This window comes from Notamacropus eugenii, chromosome 5, assembly GCF_028372415.1.
Source record: "Notamacropus eugenii isolate mMacEug1 chromosome 5, mMacEug1.pri_v2, whole genome shotgun sequence".
In the NCBI taxonomy this organism is placed as follows: domain Eukaryota; kingdom Metazoa; phylum Chordata; class Mammalia; order Diprotodontia; family Macropodidae; genus Notamacropus; species Notamacropus eugenii.
Window position 1 is genome coordinate 1,855,502 of NC_092876.1, and position 20,473 is coordinate 1,875,974.

Consider the following 20,473-nt stretch of genomic DNA (forward strand, 5'->3'; position numbering starts at 1 on the left):
CATCTCTTTGAAAAGCAATTGACCTAGAAAATAGATCCAGGAATGAGAATATCAAAATTATTAGACTACCTGAAAACCATGATCAAAAAAGGGCTTAGTCATCAGCTTTCAAGAAATTATCACGGAAAAGTGCCCTGATATTCTACAACCAGAGGGTAAAACAGAATTTGAAAGAATCCACCATCTGCCTCCTGAGAGAGATCTCAAAAGGAAAACTCCTAGGAATATTGCAGTCAAATTCCAGAAATCACAGTTCAAGTAGAAAAAATTGCAAGCATCCAGAAAGAAACATCTGAAGTAGTGTGGGACAAAAACAGGATAACACAATGGCTAGTAGTTCTACATCAAGATATTAGAGGGCTTGGAATATGATACTCAGGAGGTCAAATGAGCTAGAATGAAAACCAACTATTACCTCCCCAGCAAAACTGCGTATAATCTTTCGGGGGGGGGGGAAGCAGAGGGAGATGGACATTCAAAGAAATAGACCTTTCAAACATTCTTGTCGAGAAGAGCAGAGTTGAATAGAAAATTTTACTTTCTAATACAAGAATCAAGAGAAAAATGAACAGGACAGAAAAATCATAAGGGACTTACTAAAGTTGCACTGACTCCATTGAGAGTGTTCTCAGTATTAAGGTAGTTGGAGGGGAGATACATATATTAATATATATATACATATATATATATATTCACACACACACACATATATATATATATATGTATATGTGTGTTTGTCTGGATGTACATATATGTATGAATGTATGTATAGACAGAGAGCACAGAGTAAGTTGAATATGAAGGGATGGTATTTTAAAAATAAGATTAAAGAGTGAGAGAGAAATATAATAGGAGAAGGAGAAAAGGAGAAATACAACGGGGGTAAATTATATCACATTAATGAGGCAAGAAAAACTTTTACAGTAGTTGATGGAAGAAGGTGGAGGTGAAAGTGAATGAGTGAACCTTACCTTCATTGGAATTGGCTTAAGAAGGGAATAACATACCCAGTCAATTGGGGGAGAAGTCGATAAGAGGGAGTGATGATAAAAGGGAGGCCAGATTGGAGGAGGAGATGATCAGAAATAAACACTCCTGAGGAAGGAAAGAGTCAAAAGAGGAAATGAAATAAATGGGCGGTCGTATAGGATAGAGGAAAATATAGTTAGCCTTTCACAGCATGACTATTATGAAAGTATTTTTGCATGTTTGCCTTGTCAATGAGAGTGGGTGGGGAGGGAGGGAGGGAGAGAATTTGGAGATCAAAATTTTAAACACAAATGTAACATATAGCTTTTACATGCAAGTGGGAAATGAAAAGTACAAGGAATGGAGCATAGAAATCTTACTTTCCTACAAGGACGTGAAGGGGAAAGGGAAGAGAGAAAAGGGGTGTAATAGAAGGGAGGGAAGATTGGGGGAAGGGGTAATAAGAATGTATGTTGTCTTGGGGTGGATGGAGGGGAGACATGGGGGAAAATCTGGAACTCTAAATCTTGTGGGAGTGAATGTTGAAAACTAAAACTTAATTAGGTTTTAAAGAGGAAGAAAAAAGAGGGAGAAAAAACCCATCTTGCTGTCTTTGAAGTGGCAGTTTCTTGTAACTAAGCCTGCTTCAAGAGAGGCATCAGTCTCCATAAATGCCTGTACCTGGATTAGAGGTGGTCTGACTCTCAATTCTTTGACATGATTCTACCCAACGTATCATGAAACTCCACCAGTTTTTTGTTACCTTGGGTGGGTAGAGTTTAAAGCTCAGTTGTCTTTATTTGAAAGCAAAATGAACTGTTTTCTGTAAGGGGATAAACAACAAAACTTCCTAATAAAATTGGAAGTGAAACAAGGATTTCCAAAATTACCAGTATTATTTAGTCTTGTTCTCCAAAGTCTAGCTATAGAAATCGGACAACAACAAAAAAAAAGAAACTGAAAAAATAAAAACAGGCTGGAAAATGAGCAAACTACCAAAAAGAAAAGGTAATCATACGTAGCTACTATGGTGACAGGGAAGATCAAGATGCAAACTCACAAGAAGCTATTGGTGTCAAAGCAGCTATGAGCAGAACATCAAAGAAAAATACAAATTCAACATGAGCCTAAAAAGAACTACAGGAGAAGATAAAGAAAGAAAATAAAAATGATATTTAAAAGCAAATAAGAATGGTGGAAGGAACATTGAGGAAATAAATGAAAGCAAAGCAAAAAAAAAAGACATGAAAAGAGAATTAATAACTTTCCCATAATGCTGAAAAGATGGCAACCATTAGACATAAATAAATACATGCATGTACAATTATTCTATACATACATTTGTTTACCCATTTTTTCTCTGCATGTAGACCGTGTCTTTCATCATATGTCCTTTATACTTTGTTAAAAAATAATAGTCAACGTGAGATATTTGTTCAAAGACATTCTTAAAACAATATTGCTGTTACGCTATACAGTGTTCCCTTGGCCCTTCTCATTTCATCAGTTGCTCTTGTGTGAAGCAAGCCAATATAATAGAAACGACAATTATACCTAATTTAATTCACTTATTTAGTGCCATACAAATCAAACTATCAGATAATTATTTTGTAGAGCTAGAAAAATTAGTATCAAATTCATCTTGAAGAACAAAAGGTCCAGAATATCAAGGGAACTAATGAAAAGAAATGCTAGGCAAGGTGGTCTAGCTCTACCAGATCTCAAATTGAATAATAAAGCCGCACTTATCAAAACCACTTGGTATTGGCTCAGAAACAGAAGGGTAGACAAGTGGAATACGTTAGGTACTCAAAACACAGTAGTTAATGAATATAACTATCTACTGTTTGATAAACCTAAGGACCCCAGCTTCAGAGATAAGAACTCACTATCCCACAAAGTTGCTCGAGAAACCTGGATAATAGTGTTGCAGAAACTAGGCATAGAGCAATGCATGATACCGTACACAAGAGTAAAGTCCAAATTGGTACATGATCTAGATATAAATATTGATAATATAAAAAAATAAGTAGAGCAAAAATTAATGAGTTTATGAGATTTATGGAGAATGAAGATATTTATGACCAACAAGAAAGAGGGAACATTATGAAGTGCAAAAATGGATAATTTTGATTGTATTAAGTTGAAAAATTTTTGCACAAACAAACCCAGTGGAACCAAGATTAGGAGGGAAGCAGAAAACTGGGAAAGACTTTTTGCAACTAGTGTCTGTGATAAAGACCTCATTTCTAAAATATATAGGGAACTGAGTCAAATGTGCAGGAATACAAGTCATTCCTCAATTGATAAATGGTCAAACGATATGAACAGGCAGTTTTCAGAGGAGGAAATTAAAGATACCTATAATCACATGAAAAAATGCCCTAAAACACTATTGATTCGAGAGATGCAAATCAAAACAACTCTGAGGTACCACATCACACCTATCAGATTGGCTAACATGACAAAACAGGAAGATGATAAATGTGGGAGAAGATGTGGGAGAGTTGGAACACTAATTCATTATTGGAGGATCTGTGATCTGATCCAACATTTCTGGAGAGCAATTTGGAACTATGCCCAAAGGGCTATAAAAATGTGCATGCTCTTTGACCTAGCAATACCCCAAGGTATCATAAAAAGGGAAAAGGGTCTCACATGTACAAAAATATTTAAAGCAGTTCTCTTTGTGGTGGTCAAAAACTGGAAGTGAAGGGGATGCCCATCAATTGGGGCATGGCTGAATAAATTTTGGTATATCAATGTAATAGAATACTATTACTCTATAATAAATGATGAACAAAGTCTTCATAAAGGCCTGGAAAGATTTATGTGATCTGATACTGAGTGAAAGGAGCAGAACCAGAAGAACTTTGTACACAGCAAAAAACACAGTGTGTGAGGATTTTGTCTGGTAGACTTAGAACTTCATGGCAATGCAAGGACCTAAAAAATTCCCAAAGGTCTTTTAAGGCAGAATGTCTTCCACATCCAGAGAAAAAACTATGAAATTCAGTAGCACAATGTAGCAGATCATCTTCTTTTGTATTACGTTGTGGTTTATTATATGATTTCTCCCATTGATTTTAATTCTGCTTTGCAATATTACTACAGTGAAAAAGTATTTATAAAATTATATACTGTCTCAGGGAGGTAGGGGGCAGTGAGGGGAGAAAGACAAGGAAGGAAGGAAAAAGTCTAAGTTATATGGTAATAATTGTAGAACACTGAAAATAAAAAAAATATTCAAAAACTAAAAAAACAAAAATGGAAGATAAAATACATATATAATAAAGCAAGTATTCCCTAACAGTGTATAATAAAAAAAGATGATTGCCATGACTCTGTGAACCTATGATGTGATGTACAACTTGCTATTCCTTTTAAATATATAGTAAAATTGTCATCTATATTTGCTTCTTCCTTTCCCTCTTGCTGAAGAGATGGCTACCATTAGACACAAATAGATGTACAGATGTAAAATTATTCTCTACATGCTTTATTTATCCATTCTTCCAATGGATGTAGATAGTGTCTTTCATCATTTATCCTTTATATTTCGTTTATAAATGATAGTCATCACGAGGTATTTGCTCAAAGAGATATTTCAAACAATATTGCTCTTACTGTTTATAATGTTGTCTTTGTCTTCATTTAATTCATTATTTTGTGCAAATTTTCCCATATTTTTCTAAGATGACTGTTGGTTTTACGCACTGAAATGTTGTGCCATTTCTTTCTCTGAATCATTTTATAAATGTGAAAACTGAGGCAAATTTGGTCCAGAGATTGGCCCGGGGTCACTCAGCTAGTAAGGATCTGAGACCATAACTGAACTCGAGTCTTTCTGACTTGAAGTCCGGTGCCCCATTCAGTGAACCACTTAGTTCCCGCCATGGATCACTGGAACAGTTGCTCATTCAAAAATATGGCATTGTCAGAACGTTTGTCCCTGACCTGTTTGGTATTATTGCAGTTATCTCTGGTATGCAAAAAATGTTTAACATTATAGACACTCAGCATAATAAATTTAATGAAAGGTGATTACAATCACCATTACAGTAATAGGCAGAAAGAGGCCTATGATATTGAGCATTGATTTCTGTTTGAAATACTCAAAGGCACAAGATTAAAAGAAGCCTTCTACAATAGCCCCCAAGCATGACATTCAAGGGAGAATTAGTGGGATCAGTAATGGGACCACCCCTAGAAACTTTCCTGGAGCATGGATGCTCCAAGTCTCTCACAATACTATTTTTTGTGTGAGCCATACAAATGCGAGAAAGAAAAAGAAAGTAGGAGAATGGCGATAGGAAAGTGGAGGCAGAATTCTCTCTATCTGCCTATCATATGTGGGTGATCTTCCACAGCTCATCTCAGCATTGATACCATGGGAAGAGGTCCTGGTCGAGCCCATTCATCTTCTCTTGGTACACCTTGTTGAATGTTTCCATCTGGGTCACTGTGAAGTGGTTTTTCCAGTCTCCACAGATTCCTGCCACATGTGAAATGGAGGAAACATATCCTGGGGACAGTTCCTTTGTGATTGTGTCCTTCCATCCTATTCTACTCCCCTTTACCCCAGGAAGGAGACATTGGGTGGTTTCTATTTGTTGTCAGGTTACCTTTCCCTGAAAGCAGGGCAATCTTTCCTGCTTGTCTCATTCACAGAATGTGGATGCTAAATTTGCCTCACCTTACCATTTCCTCTTACTCCCTGACTTCTCACTATTGCTCTAAAGCATGAAAACCCAAGAAAGGTTTCCAAGGATTCTGGGCCATCCTATCGCCGAGCAGGTCAGAGCAGAGGCATCTGGTACTGTCTATAGTGGAGATGGAGCAAATTCTTTGACTGCCTTCGATCTACTTTGAGATTCACACCTTCTCTGATCGTATTTCTGAGACCTAGGTTTCAGTTGGACTGGAGGGAACTCTCCTGTATAACCCCCTAATTGCCCTAACCCATTCCTCCTTACCTTTTCTCATTATGATTGTGTTGAGAATCTCTATGTTTTCCAGTGGTCTACCTTCCTTTTCTCCAATTATGCGTTTTTTCATGACTTGGAATGAGGCATTCTGTGCAACTGAGCTGATTTCTTCCTCACTCAGTTTCTTGTCCAGGAATTGGCAAATCTTCTTTACACTGGCATGAACATCCTAAGAAAGAATAGGAAGGGGACGCACCAGCTCAAGGGACACACAGAAAGAAGGTGCCAAGGGTGGGTGGGAGCATGCAGATGACAACACCTATGCCTATGTGCAAGATTCATGTTCTAATTTAGTTTGGGAATTCCTCAAGGTAATTCCTGTCCTTTACCTTTCTTTGGATCTTCAGTGCTGGGTGCAGAGTAAGTTGTTAATCATTCTCACTGACTGAGGTTAGAGACTGAACTGGAGGTCATGTCTGAGATCAGGTATTAGGTGTGGAAAAGGCTTTGTGGAAGCTGTGGCTTCAGGAAAGCCAGGAAGCAAAATAGAGAAAAGGGGATGATTCCATATACGGAGGGGCAGCAAGTGGAAAGGAACAGATTGTGGAGACAGAGTCACATGTCAGGAACATTAAATGGGATGTAGGAAAGGGGACAGTTATGTATTAAGAAGCTACTGTGTGCAGGCAAAGGCTCAGAGCTTTACGATTATTAACTCATTTGATTCCCATGACACCTATATGAGGTGAGTGCTATAAGCCCCATTTTACAGCCTTTGAAATTGAGGCAGACAGAGGTGAAGACTTGTCCAGGGTCACACAGCTAGGAAGTGTCTGAGGCCAAATTTGAATGAAGGTCATCCAGACTCCAGATTCAGCACTCTGTGCTACTAGGTGCCTGGGAGACCAGCACCCCTGGATGAAAGATTGCATGGGGAGGGGGGAAGGTGTTGGAAGACTGGAAAGGGAAAGGGGCTAGGTTGTAAAGGGCTCTGTATAGCAAGGTGAGTATTTTCAAGTTGTTTTCAGAGGCAATAAGGAGTCACTAGACTTTATTGGGTAGGGGAAAGATGGGGCCAGATCATAGTTTTAGGAAAATCCTTTTGTTGGCTGAATGCAGACTGGACTGGAGTGGGAGAGACCTGAACACCACCCCACCTTCCACCCCTGCCAGGAGACTATGGGGATATTCCAGGTGTGAGGTGACGAAAACTCTGATGATGTTACCCTCCTACTCAGTAAACTGTAATGGCTCTCTATCACCTCCAGGATCCAATGCAAAATCAACTGTCATTCAAAGCCCTTTCACCATCTCCACCCATGGTGCCTTTCAGGTCTTCTTATACTTGACTCCCAAATATATTACCCGTGATCCGGTGACACAGCCCTCCTGCTGATTCCCCAAGCAACATTTTCCATATGTGACTCTGGGCACTAGGTCTGACGGTCCCTCATGTTGGGAATGCTCTCCCTCCCCTGCTCTGACTACTGACTTTCCTAGCTTCCTTCAGGGAACAGTCAGGTGGCAGAATAGATAGAGTGCTGGCCCTGAATTCAGGAAAATTCATCTTCATGAGTTCACATCGGGACTCACACACTTCCTTTCTTTCTGATCCTGTGCGAGTCTCTTGACTCTGCTTGCCTCAGTTCCTCATCTGTAAAATGAGCTGAAGAAGAAAATTGCAACGCACTTCAGGATCTTTCCCAAGAAAACCCCAAATTGGGTCACACAGAGTAAGACATGAGTGAAATGACTGAACAACAAAAGCCCAGTTGCTACAGGAAGCCTTCATAAAACACTCTACAGTCCGTTGTCCTCCATCTGGTGAATGCATCCAATTTATCACATACAAAATGCATACACAAAGATATGTACATACATATACACACATATGTTTGTTGATACACATACAAACCATGCATAAGTATGTTGTGTACACATTTAGTCTGCGAGCTCTTTTAGGGCAGGGAGTGTCTTCTATCTTTCTTTGTATTCCCAGTGCTGAGTTCAGAACCTGTCACAAAGTACATGCTTCCTAAATCATTATTGACTGAGAAAACATGCAAACAACTCTACAGAAACAAAATTTACACAAAATAATTGAGGGTAACTGAGAGAGTGAAGTCACTAGTGTTAATGAGGACCCCTGGGAAATATGAAAAAGAAAATAGAGAGAAAGCTTGCCTGATGGAGTTCCTCATAGGTTACGAGCAAGAACTTCTCTGAATCTCTCCAGGACAGCCATCCTTTGATGTGGTCAAACCAAGATCCATAGTTCACTGGAAGAGAATTGGGAAAGACAGATGGGATGAGGTCATTTCTGTTTCACACATTCATAAAGTGCTGACCCAGTCTCAGATGCTGGCCAAAATGGAAGTCCTGGAGATAGAAGTAAGTTTTTCCCTAACGTGACAGTCTAGGGGAGAAGGGCATGATTCCAAGACCCAGAGAAATACTACCGTAAAAAATGCTGGTAGGGGAAAAGCCATAAGGCAGTCACGGGGCAAGTGTGGGTAGGTGGAGGCCTCAACTCTGGGGATCTTCCCAAGGATGGTGGAACTTAATGAAAATGTCTAGTTGAGTTCCCCTGTGAAGGTGACATTAGAGTGCACCAACAGATGACCTGTATTTCAATCAAGGACCTGAGGTGGTCTCTTGGGACTCTGCCCCTGGGAAAGCACTAGTCTTAGATTGAAAACACATGGGCTCAAATATAGGTCAGCTCTGCAAATTTCTTGGTAACATAAGTTTGGGAAACTCACATCCCCAATTGTTCTCCCATCCCTCTTCCCTAACATGGGGCTGACAGCGCTTTCACTGTCTCTTTCCCTGAACTACTGAGAGAAATATGCGTCCTAGTGAATGAAAGGACACCATCAATACAGGGGATTTCATTATACTGTCAGGGAGTATAAACAGGAAGTAGAAACGGGGGAGAAAAATGGGACTAGAATCTGCTTCCATCATTCCCCACTCACTCACAATGTCCTTGCAGGAAGTCCACAAATAATTGTTCAAATGTTGACGGTTTCGAATAGAATGGTAACTGATTGTTGAAATGGTAAAGAGATGTAATGACATCTTTCGGATTCCTGGCAACATAGATCATCTGAAAAAGAAAATGGAACAGTAAGAGGTTGGCACAACCATTTTTTTTTCAGAAAGCCTCTAGGATAGAGTGCTCTTGCAGCTGCTCTTACTCACTCCTTGTATCCCATCTGTTCAGTTCTGTGCCTGAAATTTAGTAGGTGCTTATAAAACATTTATTAATTGATTGACACTTGAGGAGAAATGGGTACAAATATCAAAATAAGTAGATGAGCATTCTTTGGAATGCACTGCATAAAAGCCTTTTATGAATACTCAGATGATGGAAGAGGACGCAGAGAATGCATACTAGCCCCGAAAATGAGAATGAGTAGCATTTTCAAGGAAAATGGAGGGCAAAGGACTAGTCAGGGGATCCCAATCAGAGTGAGGTCTTCAACCTCCCAGAAGAATGGGTTTAGAGAAGGTCCTGTGAGAGCCTCGGTATCTCCGCAGATGTGCTAGATATCAAGAGGGCTCTCCATGAGTGAGTAGACACAATATGTGAGGTCCTCGACCTGCCTCTTTTTCCACCTTCAACCGAAGTCCTCTGCTCCTCTTCCCCTCAAGTCCTCTAGAAACATTACAAAGGTATTGTGAACCATTAGAAAGCAATTAAATTGTAGTTCTTAGGTGGTGGCCAATCTATGAGACTAACATTAGGATTATGCTTTCAACCCCATGAATATTTCACAAAGATGGTCTTGGTGAAGATGTCAATAATTGTCAGACCCAGATGATTCAGATCTTCACTGCTGTGATGGAGCAGAAATTAGGAGTTGCCCAGGGTGTCAGGTACAATGGGGAGAAAAGGTCAATTTGCAAACTATTAAGAAAAACAGAGAAACAAACACCATAGGACAATGTGAATTTTTATGTGAACTCTTTCCAGATGGTTTTCTTCCATTCAGTTTTTTCACCTCCTGAAGTATCTCAGACATGAGATCTGGATGATAATTATGCAGATTTCCAAATGGTGACCTCTCACCTTAGATTCTGTGGGATTCGAAGACTACTATCACATCGTACAAGAGAAGGGAGCAGGAGGATAAAAATGATAATGATGCTGAAGATGATGAAAAAAAGGAAACTCCAAGGAAGAAAAGAAGTAGGAGGATAAAAAGGTGGAGGAGGAGGAGAATTAAGTAAAGGAGAAATAGAATGAAAAGGAGAAGGGAAGGAGAAGGCAGTGAAGGGGAAAGGGAAAGAGGAAGGAAAGAAGAGGAGAAATGAGGATTGTAATGAGGAAAAGGAAGGAAATGAGGACATGGTCCATAAAATGGATGGAAGAAATGGAAAGAAGATCAAAACCCAGTGGTACATAAGGAGCAGAGTGTGGATGTAGCATGGAGCACTGTCTACATTGAAATAGTCTGAATAAACCTCTTAGCTACACATGTGTCTTTTTATTTTCTTGGTGAAATCATGGAAATAATTTTTTTCTCAAAAAGGGGGCGAAGATAAAATGAATATTGAAGAACCAGTTCAGTATATGGCCTCCTTTTATCTCACATTTTAATGTGATAATTTCGTGCCAGATGCGTGGAGCACAGAACATGCACCAGATTACATCTGTTGTGACATCATGTTGCTCTACTGAAGTCAGGTATCCATTAGACGGTTGCTATGAAAATTATTCATACTGTTCAATGAGATCAATGTGGAAAAATAAATCCCCCTGAAGAAGTGAACATGGTATAGTTTTTGCCCAGGAGTTGAAATGGCTTATGTCTGCGAATAGCAGTGTCTTCTTTGTTAAAGAAATGAAGTGACTTATACTAACTAGGAGACATGATATATTTGGAAGTTTCATTGTAGAGAAGACTAGTAAATGGCTAAGAATTTCCAGGAAGGAAATTTCTGATATTCCTGTCTGAGTGCTGATGGATTTTTGAATTTAAATGAGACATAGAGATCCGTAAATAAATTTAAACATTATGCTAACTTTATAGTTTATCACTGAAGTGTGAAAAGAAACTAGTATTTCAGAAAAAGGAAGAATAGTCACTAGGACATCTGCACAAATGGCTTTCCAGCTTCTGTCTAAGACCGAGAGAGAGAGAGAGAGAGAGAGAGAGAGAGAGAGAGAGAGAGAGAGAGAGAGAGAGAGAGAGAGAGAGAGAGAGAAAGGGGGATACTCCAGTACCTCTTGAGGAAGTCCACTCCATTTTCTGAGTGCTCCAATTTTTAGGAAGTAGTTCCTGACATCTACTCTCAACTGACTTCTTTGGAACTTTCCCTCATCGCCACTGAAACTCTCTTCTCAGAGCTAGGCATGGTAAATCAAACCTCTCCTCCACATGATGACCTTTCAGATACTTGATAAAGACATTTTCTGTCTCCCTTGACTCCCTCACTACTACTCCTTATTTTTCAGCAAGCCTCCTCAGTTCGTCCCAGATTTGCCCTTCTCCAGTTCAGTCTCTGGCCTCCTTCCAAAGCCATTCAAATCAGCTGTATACTTCCAACTTCTTCCCTTTGGCATTGTAATTTTTCACAGTCCTTCTCCCAACTTTCTCCACAGGACCTTTGTCCTTGCTTGTCAGAAGTGAGAGTGAGCAGTGACATGATCAGAGGGGAGATTAAGAAGGTGGTTAGGGGTGTGCAGAAAATGGGGAGCAGAGAGATTTCTCTGTCTGTCTCCTCCCTTCCCTGAATTCCTATGGATAATGAATCAAGAATGTAGAGGCAGCTTCTCTCTTTTCCGTCATCCCTCCAAATGCTTGTTATCTGTTTCTTTCACTTCTCATCAGAGGCCTCCTGTACTCACCTTGGACTTGCTAGTGAAATAAGACTTAGGGAAGAGCAGGATTGGGAGATGGGAAGTGAGAATCCGTGGGTCTGACTGATTCTTGATGATTTCACTCTGATTTTTAAACTCTATCCAGGGAGAACGTTTCCAGTACGGGACAGATTTGACCCAAGAAGGGTCCCCTTTTGAGTCGATCAGGCTAAGAATATCTATCATCCAGTGGGTTCCTATAAGTAATAAAAAAGAAGAAGAGGTCTCATGAATATTTCATTCACAGAATGACAGACCCTCAGAGGTATCAATCCCGCCAAAACTGGAACAAGCCAATGAAAGATTTCCAGGGAGAGAGGCAAGAAAGGCTGCTCAACTCTACTTGAGACAGTGCTACTTGTCAATATTTCTTTGACATGAAACTCAAATTTGCCTGAAGCTTTGAATGACCTTATCAAAGAGGGTCAAGTCACTCAATAAATTTTTCTCGTGTACTTACTGGATGCCGGGCTCTGTGCCGAATGATAAGGATCAAAAGAAGGCAAATGCACAATACCTTCCCAATGGAAGCCCACAGTCTAAGCCAACTTTTAAATAACTCAGTTCATATAAGTGTCATAGGAAATGGAGGAAAGAAAATCTGAGAGAATGAGGCACTGGTCATTGTGAGCCTCCAGGAAGGCGATTTAACTTAATCTGGCAGGAACCCAGAGTATCTAAGGGGTAGAGGTGCGGAGAGAGACCTCTTGGCAGAGGGAACACATCTAGTGATGTGAGAAAGACTTCATTTGCACCCCTGTACTTTTGAAATCAGTATTTATCAATTCACTCTGATGCCATAGGGTTGTGATTATAATTATGCATATGCTTGTGAATTGTGAACTGAACAGTGAGCTGTGAGCTGTGATGCTGAAGATTGTAAGTTATCTGCTTATTCATAGGAAGTTAACTGGAGGCCCCCCACCCTTGCTTTTTCTTGTCATGATGACCAAGCCTAGTTTGGCACAAGGGACTCAATTACAAGGAAAGTCCTCCAATTTATTTTTCTACTTCTGGGCCATTCTCTCTTCTCCAACATGAGCAGGTGCCCATCTTGCAACCACTTAATGAAGATGCCCCATGGTTCACTGAACCTGAGACTGTCCACTGCCCCACTGCAGACATACTCTTTCAAAATGATATGTCATTTCTTGACACTTGAAGCAAGATATATCAACTAATAAGACTCTTTTCGTTGTATAGGGTCTTTACAGTGCTCAGGTATGAAATATGGCATCAAATCTTGTAAAATTAATGACCTGAAAAAAGGGGCTTCTCAGATTATGAGGAAGATCAGATATTCACATCATGGGAGGGGACCCTGGACTCTTTAATAAGAGTCCTCTTTCATAAGGCCATTGTTCTGAGCTCTTCCTCACTCTCTTTTATTGAAGATTGCCCATTTTTAATAGTCATGGTGCAAAGCTTACAGTTTCTGAGCTGTACTGTGGTTAGAACTCGAAAAAATCAACATAGGGTGCCTTATTTCCTGTTGCTCACAATCATGCCTGAGGTGGGCATTGGGGTCAGACTATGTGAAACTTACCCAGCAACTGGACCTGCATGGAAATGTTGATGAGACACGCAAGAAGGAGGAAGTAGGCATGGTTATGTTTCATCTCTGATGGGACAGGAAGGACAAGAAAGGAATTCTGGAGTCGTCAAGGCTGTAAAGTGCTTTATCAGAGAGATGGGAAGGAAAGACTATGTTTTTGTCTCGGGGGACACCATAAGCAAAGACGTGCAAAGAGGCTGGCACGGAACTTTTCTAGTGTTGGGGGAATAGAATTTTAATGCCTAGCCCATGTGCAAGGGGCAGCTAAGTCCTCTACCTTGTGGGTCCAAGGACTTGAGTTCTAATCCCTGCTCTATAATTTCCATAAAAGCTAGGTTCCCTTGAAGATGTCTTGGGTGCTGAAGTTAGCAAAGAATGAGATGTGTAGTTAGGAGAACGTGGATCTGACTCTTGGTTTACATGATTCATTCTGTGGCAGATTTTCTAGAGTCCAGACAGTGCCAACTGCTATTGCCACTAAGAAAAGCTCAGGGGAGAAGCATTCAGAAGAAGACATCTGGAGGTTTCCAAGGAAACTCAAGAGCCATTCAGAATCATGGTTAAGGACCATTACCCTTGTTGGCATCCTTTCTTATTTACAGGGACTGCTAATATTTAATTGGTGGGAAGAATTTGAGAGTGGGGTAATCAATTTGATTGGATCATGTATGATGGAAGACTGTGTCCACAGTTGCGACCAGCACTGCATTCTTCCATAAAGGGAATCTTCATGTCCGCATCTTACATATATCTGATTTCAGAACTTATTTGAATAATTTGGAATAACATGGCTTTTCCCTCCCAAAGGAATTGTATTTAGACAACTGTAAGTGTTTCCTGCATTAGGCTCCATTGTTGATGGTTTCTTCTGAGTCCCCCGAAGTTTTCCTGTGGTCTCTATGAGATGAACTCAAGGTTTGCCCATTTTAAAAAAGACTTTCATTCAAAATTGTGTACTGAGTAAATCCTACATCAGCATCTAATGAGTCAAAGCATGATTGTGGGGGCAAATCCTTGAAGAGATTCTGTCTGAGGAAGGCCAGAGATGGGAGGGGTGAGCCTTGGGTTAGGTTAACAGGATCAGTTATTCCACAATGGGGCAGCAGGCCTTGACAAGTCATGAATTCCCCATCACTGGGGAATCTCTGACTGGAATGACATGTGTTCAGAGATCTTGTGTGTTCTAGGGGATACCTGCTCACGTAGGGACAGCGTTAAATGACTCCTAATTTATTTCTTCCTTGGAGTGTCTGTGAATCTCTCTTCATGTCCTTCATTCTCCTGACACCCTCTCTGCAGAGAAGGAAGCTAGAATATTTAGAAGAAATAGAGAGCTAAGCAGGGATGATTAAGGATATTGAGGTGGTGGATGTAAGAGCAGTGAGGCAGCATTATGTGTTTGAGGGATGGTGTTTGGGTTCAAACCCTGCCTAAGTGTTTTATAGTTCCTTCACTACTACTGGGATAGAGTCTCCTCATTTCAAAGTGAAAGACAATACTCACAGAACACATCTCAAATGTTTGTTGGGAGAGCTGAAAGCACTTGGTGGTCTTCAAACATATAGAAAAATGGGAATGTCACTAGATTAAGAATAACCTTCCCTGGAAACTCTGCTGTGTCACTTATAGCACTTGTCCCCAAGTCTTACTAGTTCACCTGCCAGGAACTCTGCCTCTGAGACTCACCCATCATTATTCTAAAGCTTAGTACTACCATTTTCTCTAATGCTTTCCATGTGGTACATTTCCTTGTTCCATTGAAACAGGAGCATGAATCCTACTTGACTCAAGTGGAGTGGCCTGAACACTTCTTCCTTCAAAGAGGACTCAGGGCACAATAGTCAGACCAGTGTTGAGGTTACAGTTCTACAATGTCTATAACCTCTGGTCATACTTTTCCCTTTTGGGTCCCAGAGATTCTGTTCATACCTGGGGTTCTTACCCTGGAATTCATGGACCTAGAGAATTGACTGTGAAGTAATTTCAGGAGATCCGTGAACTTGATAGGGTGAAAGTATATCTTTGTTTTCTCTAACTTCTTACTGAATTCAGCACTTCTTTCAGTTATTTAAAATCTTATTTGATAAGGGGTCTATGTGCTTCATTAAATTGTTTGCCAGATAGGACAGGACACACTAAAGGTTGAAGCTTGAATGTCCAAGAAGGAGCCTGGGTCAAGTGCAGATTCAAGTCCTTTTCTTCTCTCAACACGAAGGCCACGCATGTGACGGGACAGCAGAAATTTCCTATTTTAATCCACTTCCCCCTCTGTGAGTTGCCAATCGTGTTATTTACCTGACTTGGGGTAGGTCACTATAATGACATCTTGGTCTCGAAACTCAAACTCATTCCACATCCTTTCGATGGCCTCCACATCGTAGATTTCATGAATAAAGGGTATCCCTTTTACAGCCTTGAATTTTTGTGGATTCTCCATGCAGGTGGATCTCTTCAGGTTGAGTGAGTGTTGTCTTCTGCCACGAGGAATAGCTGAGCATGAACACATATGACAAGAACGAGAAGTATTAGCTGAAAAAGCACACTTTCCATACTGACTCTGAATGGAATGCGACTATCTTCAAGACTGATGGATAACTGTCATGGAGAAGAGAGATTAGACATGGTTATTTTGGCTCCAGGGGCAGAGTGGGAGGACACTCCAAAGGCTGACTTGGGGTAGATGTCAAGAAGCACTTTGTAATGACTCGATCTATGGCTGTTAATTATCACTGATAAACAAACATCTCTGATTAACTTTTGCAAAGGAATAGTTCCTGAGAAGATACGATGAGAGGAGAATTACAAACATACCCATGAAATGGGACACACTCTCTCCTCTAAAACCTTCACCCTTAGGTAGAGTGGGCTTCAGAGTACCTTTGCTGCTACCTAAATTTCCTCCCACCAGGTTCACTTCTGAATGTCACAGAGGTAAAGGGTAAGAAAATTTAGCAACAGAAGGTCCTTTGCTCTGCCATTCTTGGTGGATCGATTGTCTTGTACCACCTGGCTCATAAGTTTAGACAAAAAGCAATTATCTGACCATGTAGCATTGTTTCAGTAGCAATGACGGTCCAGGAAGAGGCAAGATACTGCTTTTCTAACACCATATCGTGAAAGGCTGATCTGAGGAACTTGGAGCTGTGTTATATTTCTTTGTCCTTTGTTCTAGAAGAGGACCAGGGACATAACAGCGTGTCTTGGCTTGTGCATGAATTCGATTCAAAAGAGGCAGATTTACAAAGAAATGACGCAAGAGAAAACTGAGAAGAGGTAGCAGTAAAGACAAGGGAAAAGAAAATAAGTAGAAGAAACAGAGGTAAAGAAAGTAAAATTGGAAGATTAGATGGGGAAAGAAAAAGGAAGAGAAAACAGAAAGAGGAGTTGGAACCAAAGGTAAAAAGGAAAATATGAAGGAGAGATGGAGGGAAATAGAAGAAGAGAAAACAAGAAAAAGTGAAGGAAAGAAAAGAATATAAGAATGAGAGATGAAAGAAAGAAAATATAAAAAGCTAAAGGGAAAGAAAAGGGATAAGAAAAGAGGAAGGAGGGATTGATAGAAAGAGAAAACAAAAACAAGTCATGAAAGAAAGGAAATGGAAATGAAAAGAAGAGATGGAGGGAAAGGAAAAATGAAGAAGGGCTTGAGAGAAATAAAGGAATGAAGAGAAAACCGAAAAATTAAATGAAAGGAAATAAATAAAAGCAAATAACAGAGGGAATAAGAAAGGAAGAGAGAATAGGAAGCAAAGATGAAGGGAAAATAGAAAAAAGAAGAAGAGATGGAGGCAAAGAGAAAGGAACACAAAATAGGAAAATGAGATCAGAGAAGATAAGGAAGAGAAAATAGAAAGAACAGTTGGAAAGAAAGAAAGAAAAAGAGGAAGAAGTTACAGGAAAGAGAAAGGAATAGAAAACTGAAAGAGGAGATGGAGAAAAGAAGGAAGACAAATAAAAAGAAAGATGAAGAGAAGGATAAAAAGGTAGAGAAAAGCTGATGGAGAGTTGTAATGGGGAAGTAAAGGGATGACGAGTGGATAAGAAAGGGCACAATCACCCAATTAGGAAGAGAAGAAGTGGTGGAGAAGAGGAAGGAGAGAAGGAAGAGGAATTATGGGAAATGAAAGGAAGAGCAGTAAGGAAAGGATGTAGGGAGAAATGCAAGAAGACTATGAGGAAGTAAAAAAGAGAAGTAAGAAATGAAGAGGGGTGAAAAGGACTGGGTCAGAGAGGTAGAAAAGTAAGAAGAAGAAAGAGAAAAGGGAGGACTAAAACCAAAAAGATAGAGGAAAAGAAGAAAAAGATCAAAAGGGAAGGAAAGTGGACATAGAGAATGAATAAAGGAAAGCCCAAGAGATTCCTGGGGAAGAGAAAGGAGGTCATTCTCCCTCAGGAATGTGAGAGCTCCTCCTCACCAACTCACAGCTAAACTAGAGGAAATCAGCCTTGTGTGCCTGTCGCAGGGAGAACCTTCTGACAGATATGGAAGTATCCTGTAAGGAACGATTGACAAATGCAGGGATCTTTCCATGGAAAGGAGATTCAGAAGGAGGGGAGCTGACTGGACCAGTGGATGGACCCGAGACCAGAGCTGGTATAGACTCTAAAGTACACATACTGTTTTTAAAAATAAGTTGCCACATTATACCCTGACACCTTCAGAAACAAGAACTGGCTTACGAAGTCTGACTAAATATGACTCATTCCTCCTGACTATTTCTCAGCCCCTCTGTTAATGGATAGGCTGACAAACTGACTTGATAATCCAGCTTTCTCGCTGGGACAGGTAGTCCATCCAATTCCCAGTTGCTTTTGTCTGCTTTACCCTCCTTCTTGACCCAGCATCAACTTACTCACTATTCGCTGAACAAGACCCTTCAAATTTCGCCTTTCCCCCACTCTTGGAATGCTCTCTGTCCTCCATTCTGACTACTGACTTCCCTGCCTTCCTATAAGTTTTAGCTTAAATCCCACCCCCAGAAAGTCTATCGCAACCCATCTTGACTCTAAGGCCTTTCTTCTGTTGAATATCTCCAATTTTTCACCTAAACACACACACACATTCACACACACACACACACACACACACACTCATACATTCTTGTTTCTACAAAATTGTTTGCATGTTATGTTCCCCATTAGACTTTGTGCTCCTTGAAGGCAGGAACTGTCTTTGGTCTCTTCCTGTATCCCAAGCTCTTAGCTAGTACCTGACACATGATAGCTCCTTAATGGATGTTTTTTGACCTACAGAGACAACATACAATTGTACAATCAAGATACATATATGTGAGAAATCCGGAACAATTGAGAGAGAGAAGGCAGTAGAATTAATGGGGATTCCTTGGAAAGATGAAAAAGCAAAGGAACAGGCACCATACCTGATGAAGTTCCTCATAAGTTAAAAGCAAGAACTTCTCCGAAATTCTCATGGGCAGCCATCCCCTGATGTGGTCAAACCAGTACCAAAACACAACTTGAAAGGAAATGGCAAGGAGCCCAGGTCGTCTGTTTCATAGATTCACAAAGTGTTCACTTCTCCATGGATTTGCTGAGAAACAGTCATGGACAAAGGAGCAACTTCTGCTCTTACGTGACTTTGAAAATCATTTCACATCATTTGAACACCAATAAAGACCAAAGCCTGAACTAATCAACCAGACAATCGTTGCTTTGCTCTAAAATTGCCCTTTCCTGTGTCAGCAGCTTTAAGACCAGGTCAGGGTGACTAGGGGCATTCTTCCGGTTTGTAATGACTGAAGTACAGGATGCCTGGAACCACACCTAATCTTGAATAATGAGACTTCTCTTATCTTGGTATCCTACGGATATCCTGGAATTCTAATTTCAGTGTACACTGTCGAATGTCTTGTTTTATTCTATTTGCAATTTATTCAACTAAGAGGATTCCTTCTTATGATATGGTTGAACATATGCGGACATTGTCAGTCTCAGGTTAACAGATATCCTGAGTTGGGGTTGTCCTAAAACATATACACAGGCTTGTCATTTTTTTTATCAGGCAGTCAGATTTTACCTGACTCCCAACAGGCTTGTATTCTGTGAGCTCTAAGGGAATTAAACAGTATGAATTTACATATCACCTAGTCTGTCTGCCTCTTTTCACCAAAGTTTCAGGTGAAGAGATCCACTCTGGAATGGGAATGGTACATGCTTCCCAGTCACAGAGCAATGTCACCCAACAGAAGGCTAGCTGGGTTAGGATCATGAGGAAGTCACTGGAAAACTTGGGCCAGATACTGTTCTCAGCCTGAGGGATCTTGGCAAAGATGGTGGACCATAAGAGAGATGTCAGATTGACTTCAGTGGAGCAAGCAGCAATTAAATTTTACCGTTGAGGAGGTTGGTGAACGAGTAATGTACATTACAGTCCAGACCCGTGAGCTGCTCTCTTGACACTGTGCTTTTCAGAAGGAGCTCTGGTTTTAGATACAGAAGGTGTGGGCTCCAATGTGGGGCAAATATGCAATTCCTTGGTTATATAAGTTTGGAAAAGTCCCTTTCCCAGTCTGTGTCCTCACCCCTCTTCTCTAACATGGAGGATACAGTCCTAGTCCTGTCTCTTTCCCTAAGCTCTTGGGAGGATTGTGCCTCCCAGCAAATGGATGGGAATCAATCAAATAGAAACTTTCATTATGATGCCAACAGTAGGAAGGGAGAAAGTAGAGAAAAGGGATAAGGAAGGGAGGTAGGATGTGGTTCCAACATTTCTTCTTCACTCACCATTTTCTTGCACAAATTTCTCAAGGAAATTCTCAAAATCTGAACATGCCTGAATAGTGACATCTTATTTCTAAAATGGTATGAACAACAAGGACATCCCTTGAATTCCTGGCAACATAAATAATGTGAAAGAGAAATAGAAACTTTGGGAAGTCAGCACATCCATTTTCCTTCCCCATGAAGCTTCTCTGGTAGGGAAAACACTGGACCTGCTCCTTGAAGCTGTTGTCTCCTTGCACTCCTTACATGTCCAGTGTTTAGCCCAGTTCTTGGCAAGTAGCATTTATTGACAGACTGACTAAATGATCTCTGGCAGTCGTTGCTAATGGGCAGATTCTTCTGTCTAACTGTGCCTCATCTGCATGTAACTGCTGAGTAAAGAGGACCACCCATGTTGGGAATATTTCT

At 40.5% G+C, this 20,473-nt stretch overlaps 1 protein-coding gene and 1 long non-coding RNA gene across 7 annotated transcripts in view; one reads left to right on the forward strand and one right to left on the reverse strand.

The window, feature by feature from the left end:
• LOC140508093 (sulfotransferase 2A1-like) overlaps positions 1-20,473 on the reverse strand; it is a 42,231-nt gene that overhangs the window by 14,398 nt on the left and 7,360 nt on the right. Inside the window, exons 2-9 of one of the 6 annotated variants that reach the window (XM_072615852.1) lie at positions 18,703-18,872; positions 15,617-15,811; positions 11,755-11,963; positions 8,880-9,006; positions 8,082-8,176; positions 7,813-7,911; positions 5,946-6,126; positions 4,448-5,464 (exon numbers count right to left, since the gene is read on the reverse strand). In XM_072615852.1, coding sequence (XP_072471953.1) covers positions 5,346-5,464; positions 5,946-6,126; positions 7,813-7,911; positions 8,082-8,176; positions 8,880-9,006; positions 11,755-11,963; positions 15,617-15,758 — 972 coding nt within the window. In that variant the 5' untranslated portion in view covers positions 15,759-15,811; positions 18,703-18,872 and the 3' untranslated portion in view covers positions 4,448-5,345. Of the gene's footprint in view, positions 1-4,447; positions 5,465-5,945; positions 6,127-7,812; positions 7,912-8,081; positions 8,177-8,879; positions 9,007-11,754; positions 11,964-15,616; positions 15,812-18,702; positions 18,873-20,473 lie in introns of those variants that run through there. The other 5 variants (XM_072615853.1, XM_072615847.1, XM_072615849.1 and 2 more) reach the window with 5 other exon arrangements.
• Positions 1-20,473, forward strand: part of LOC140508122 (uncharacterized) — a 125,811-nt gene that overhangs the window by 9,164 nt on the left and 96,174 nt on the right. The window lies entirely within an intron of this gene.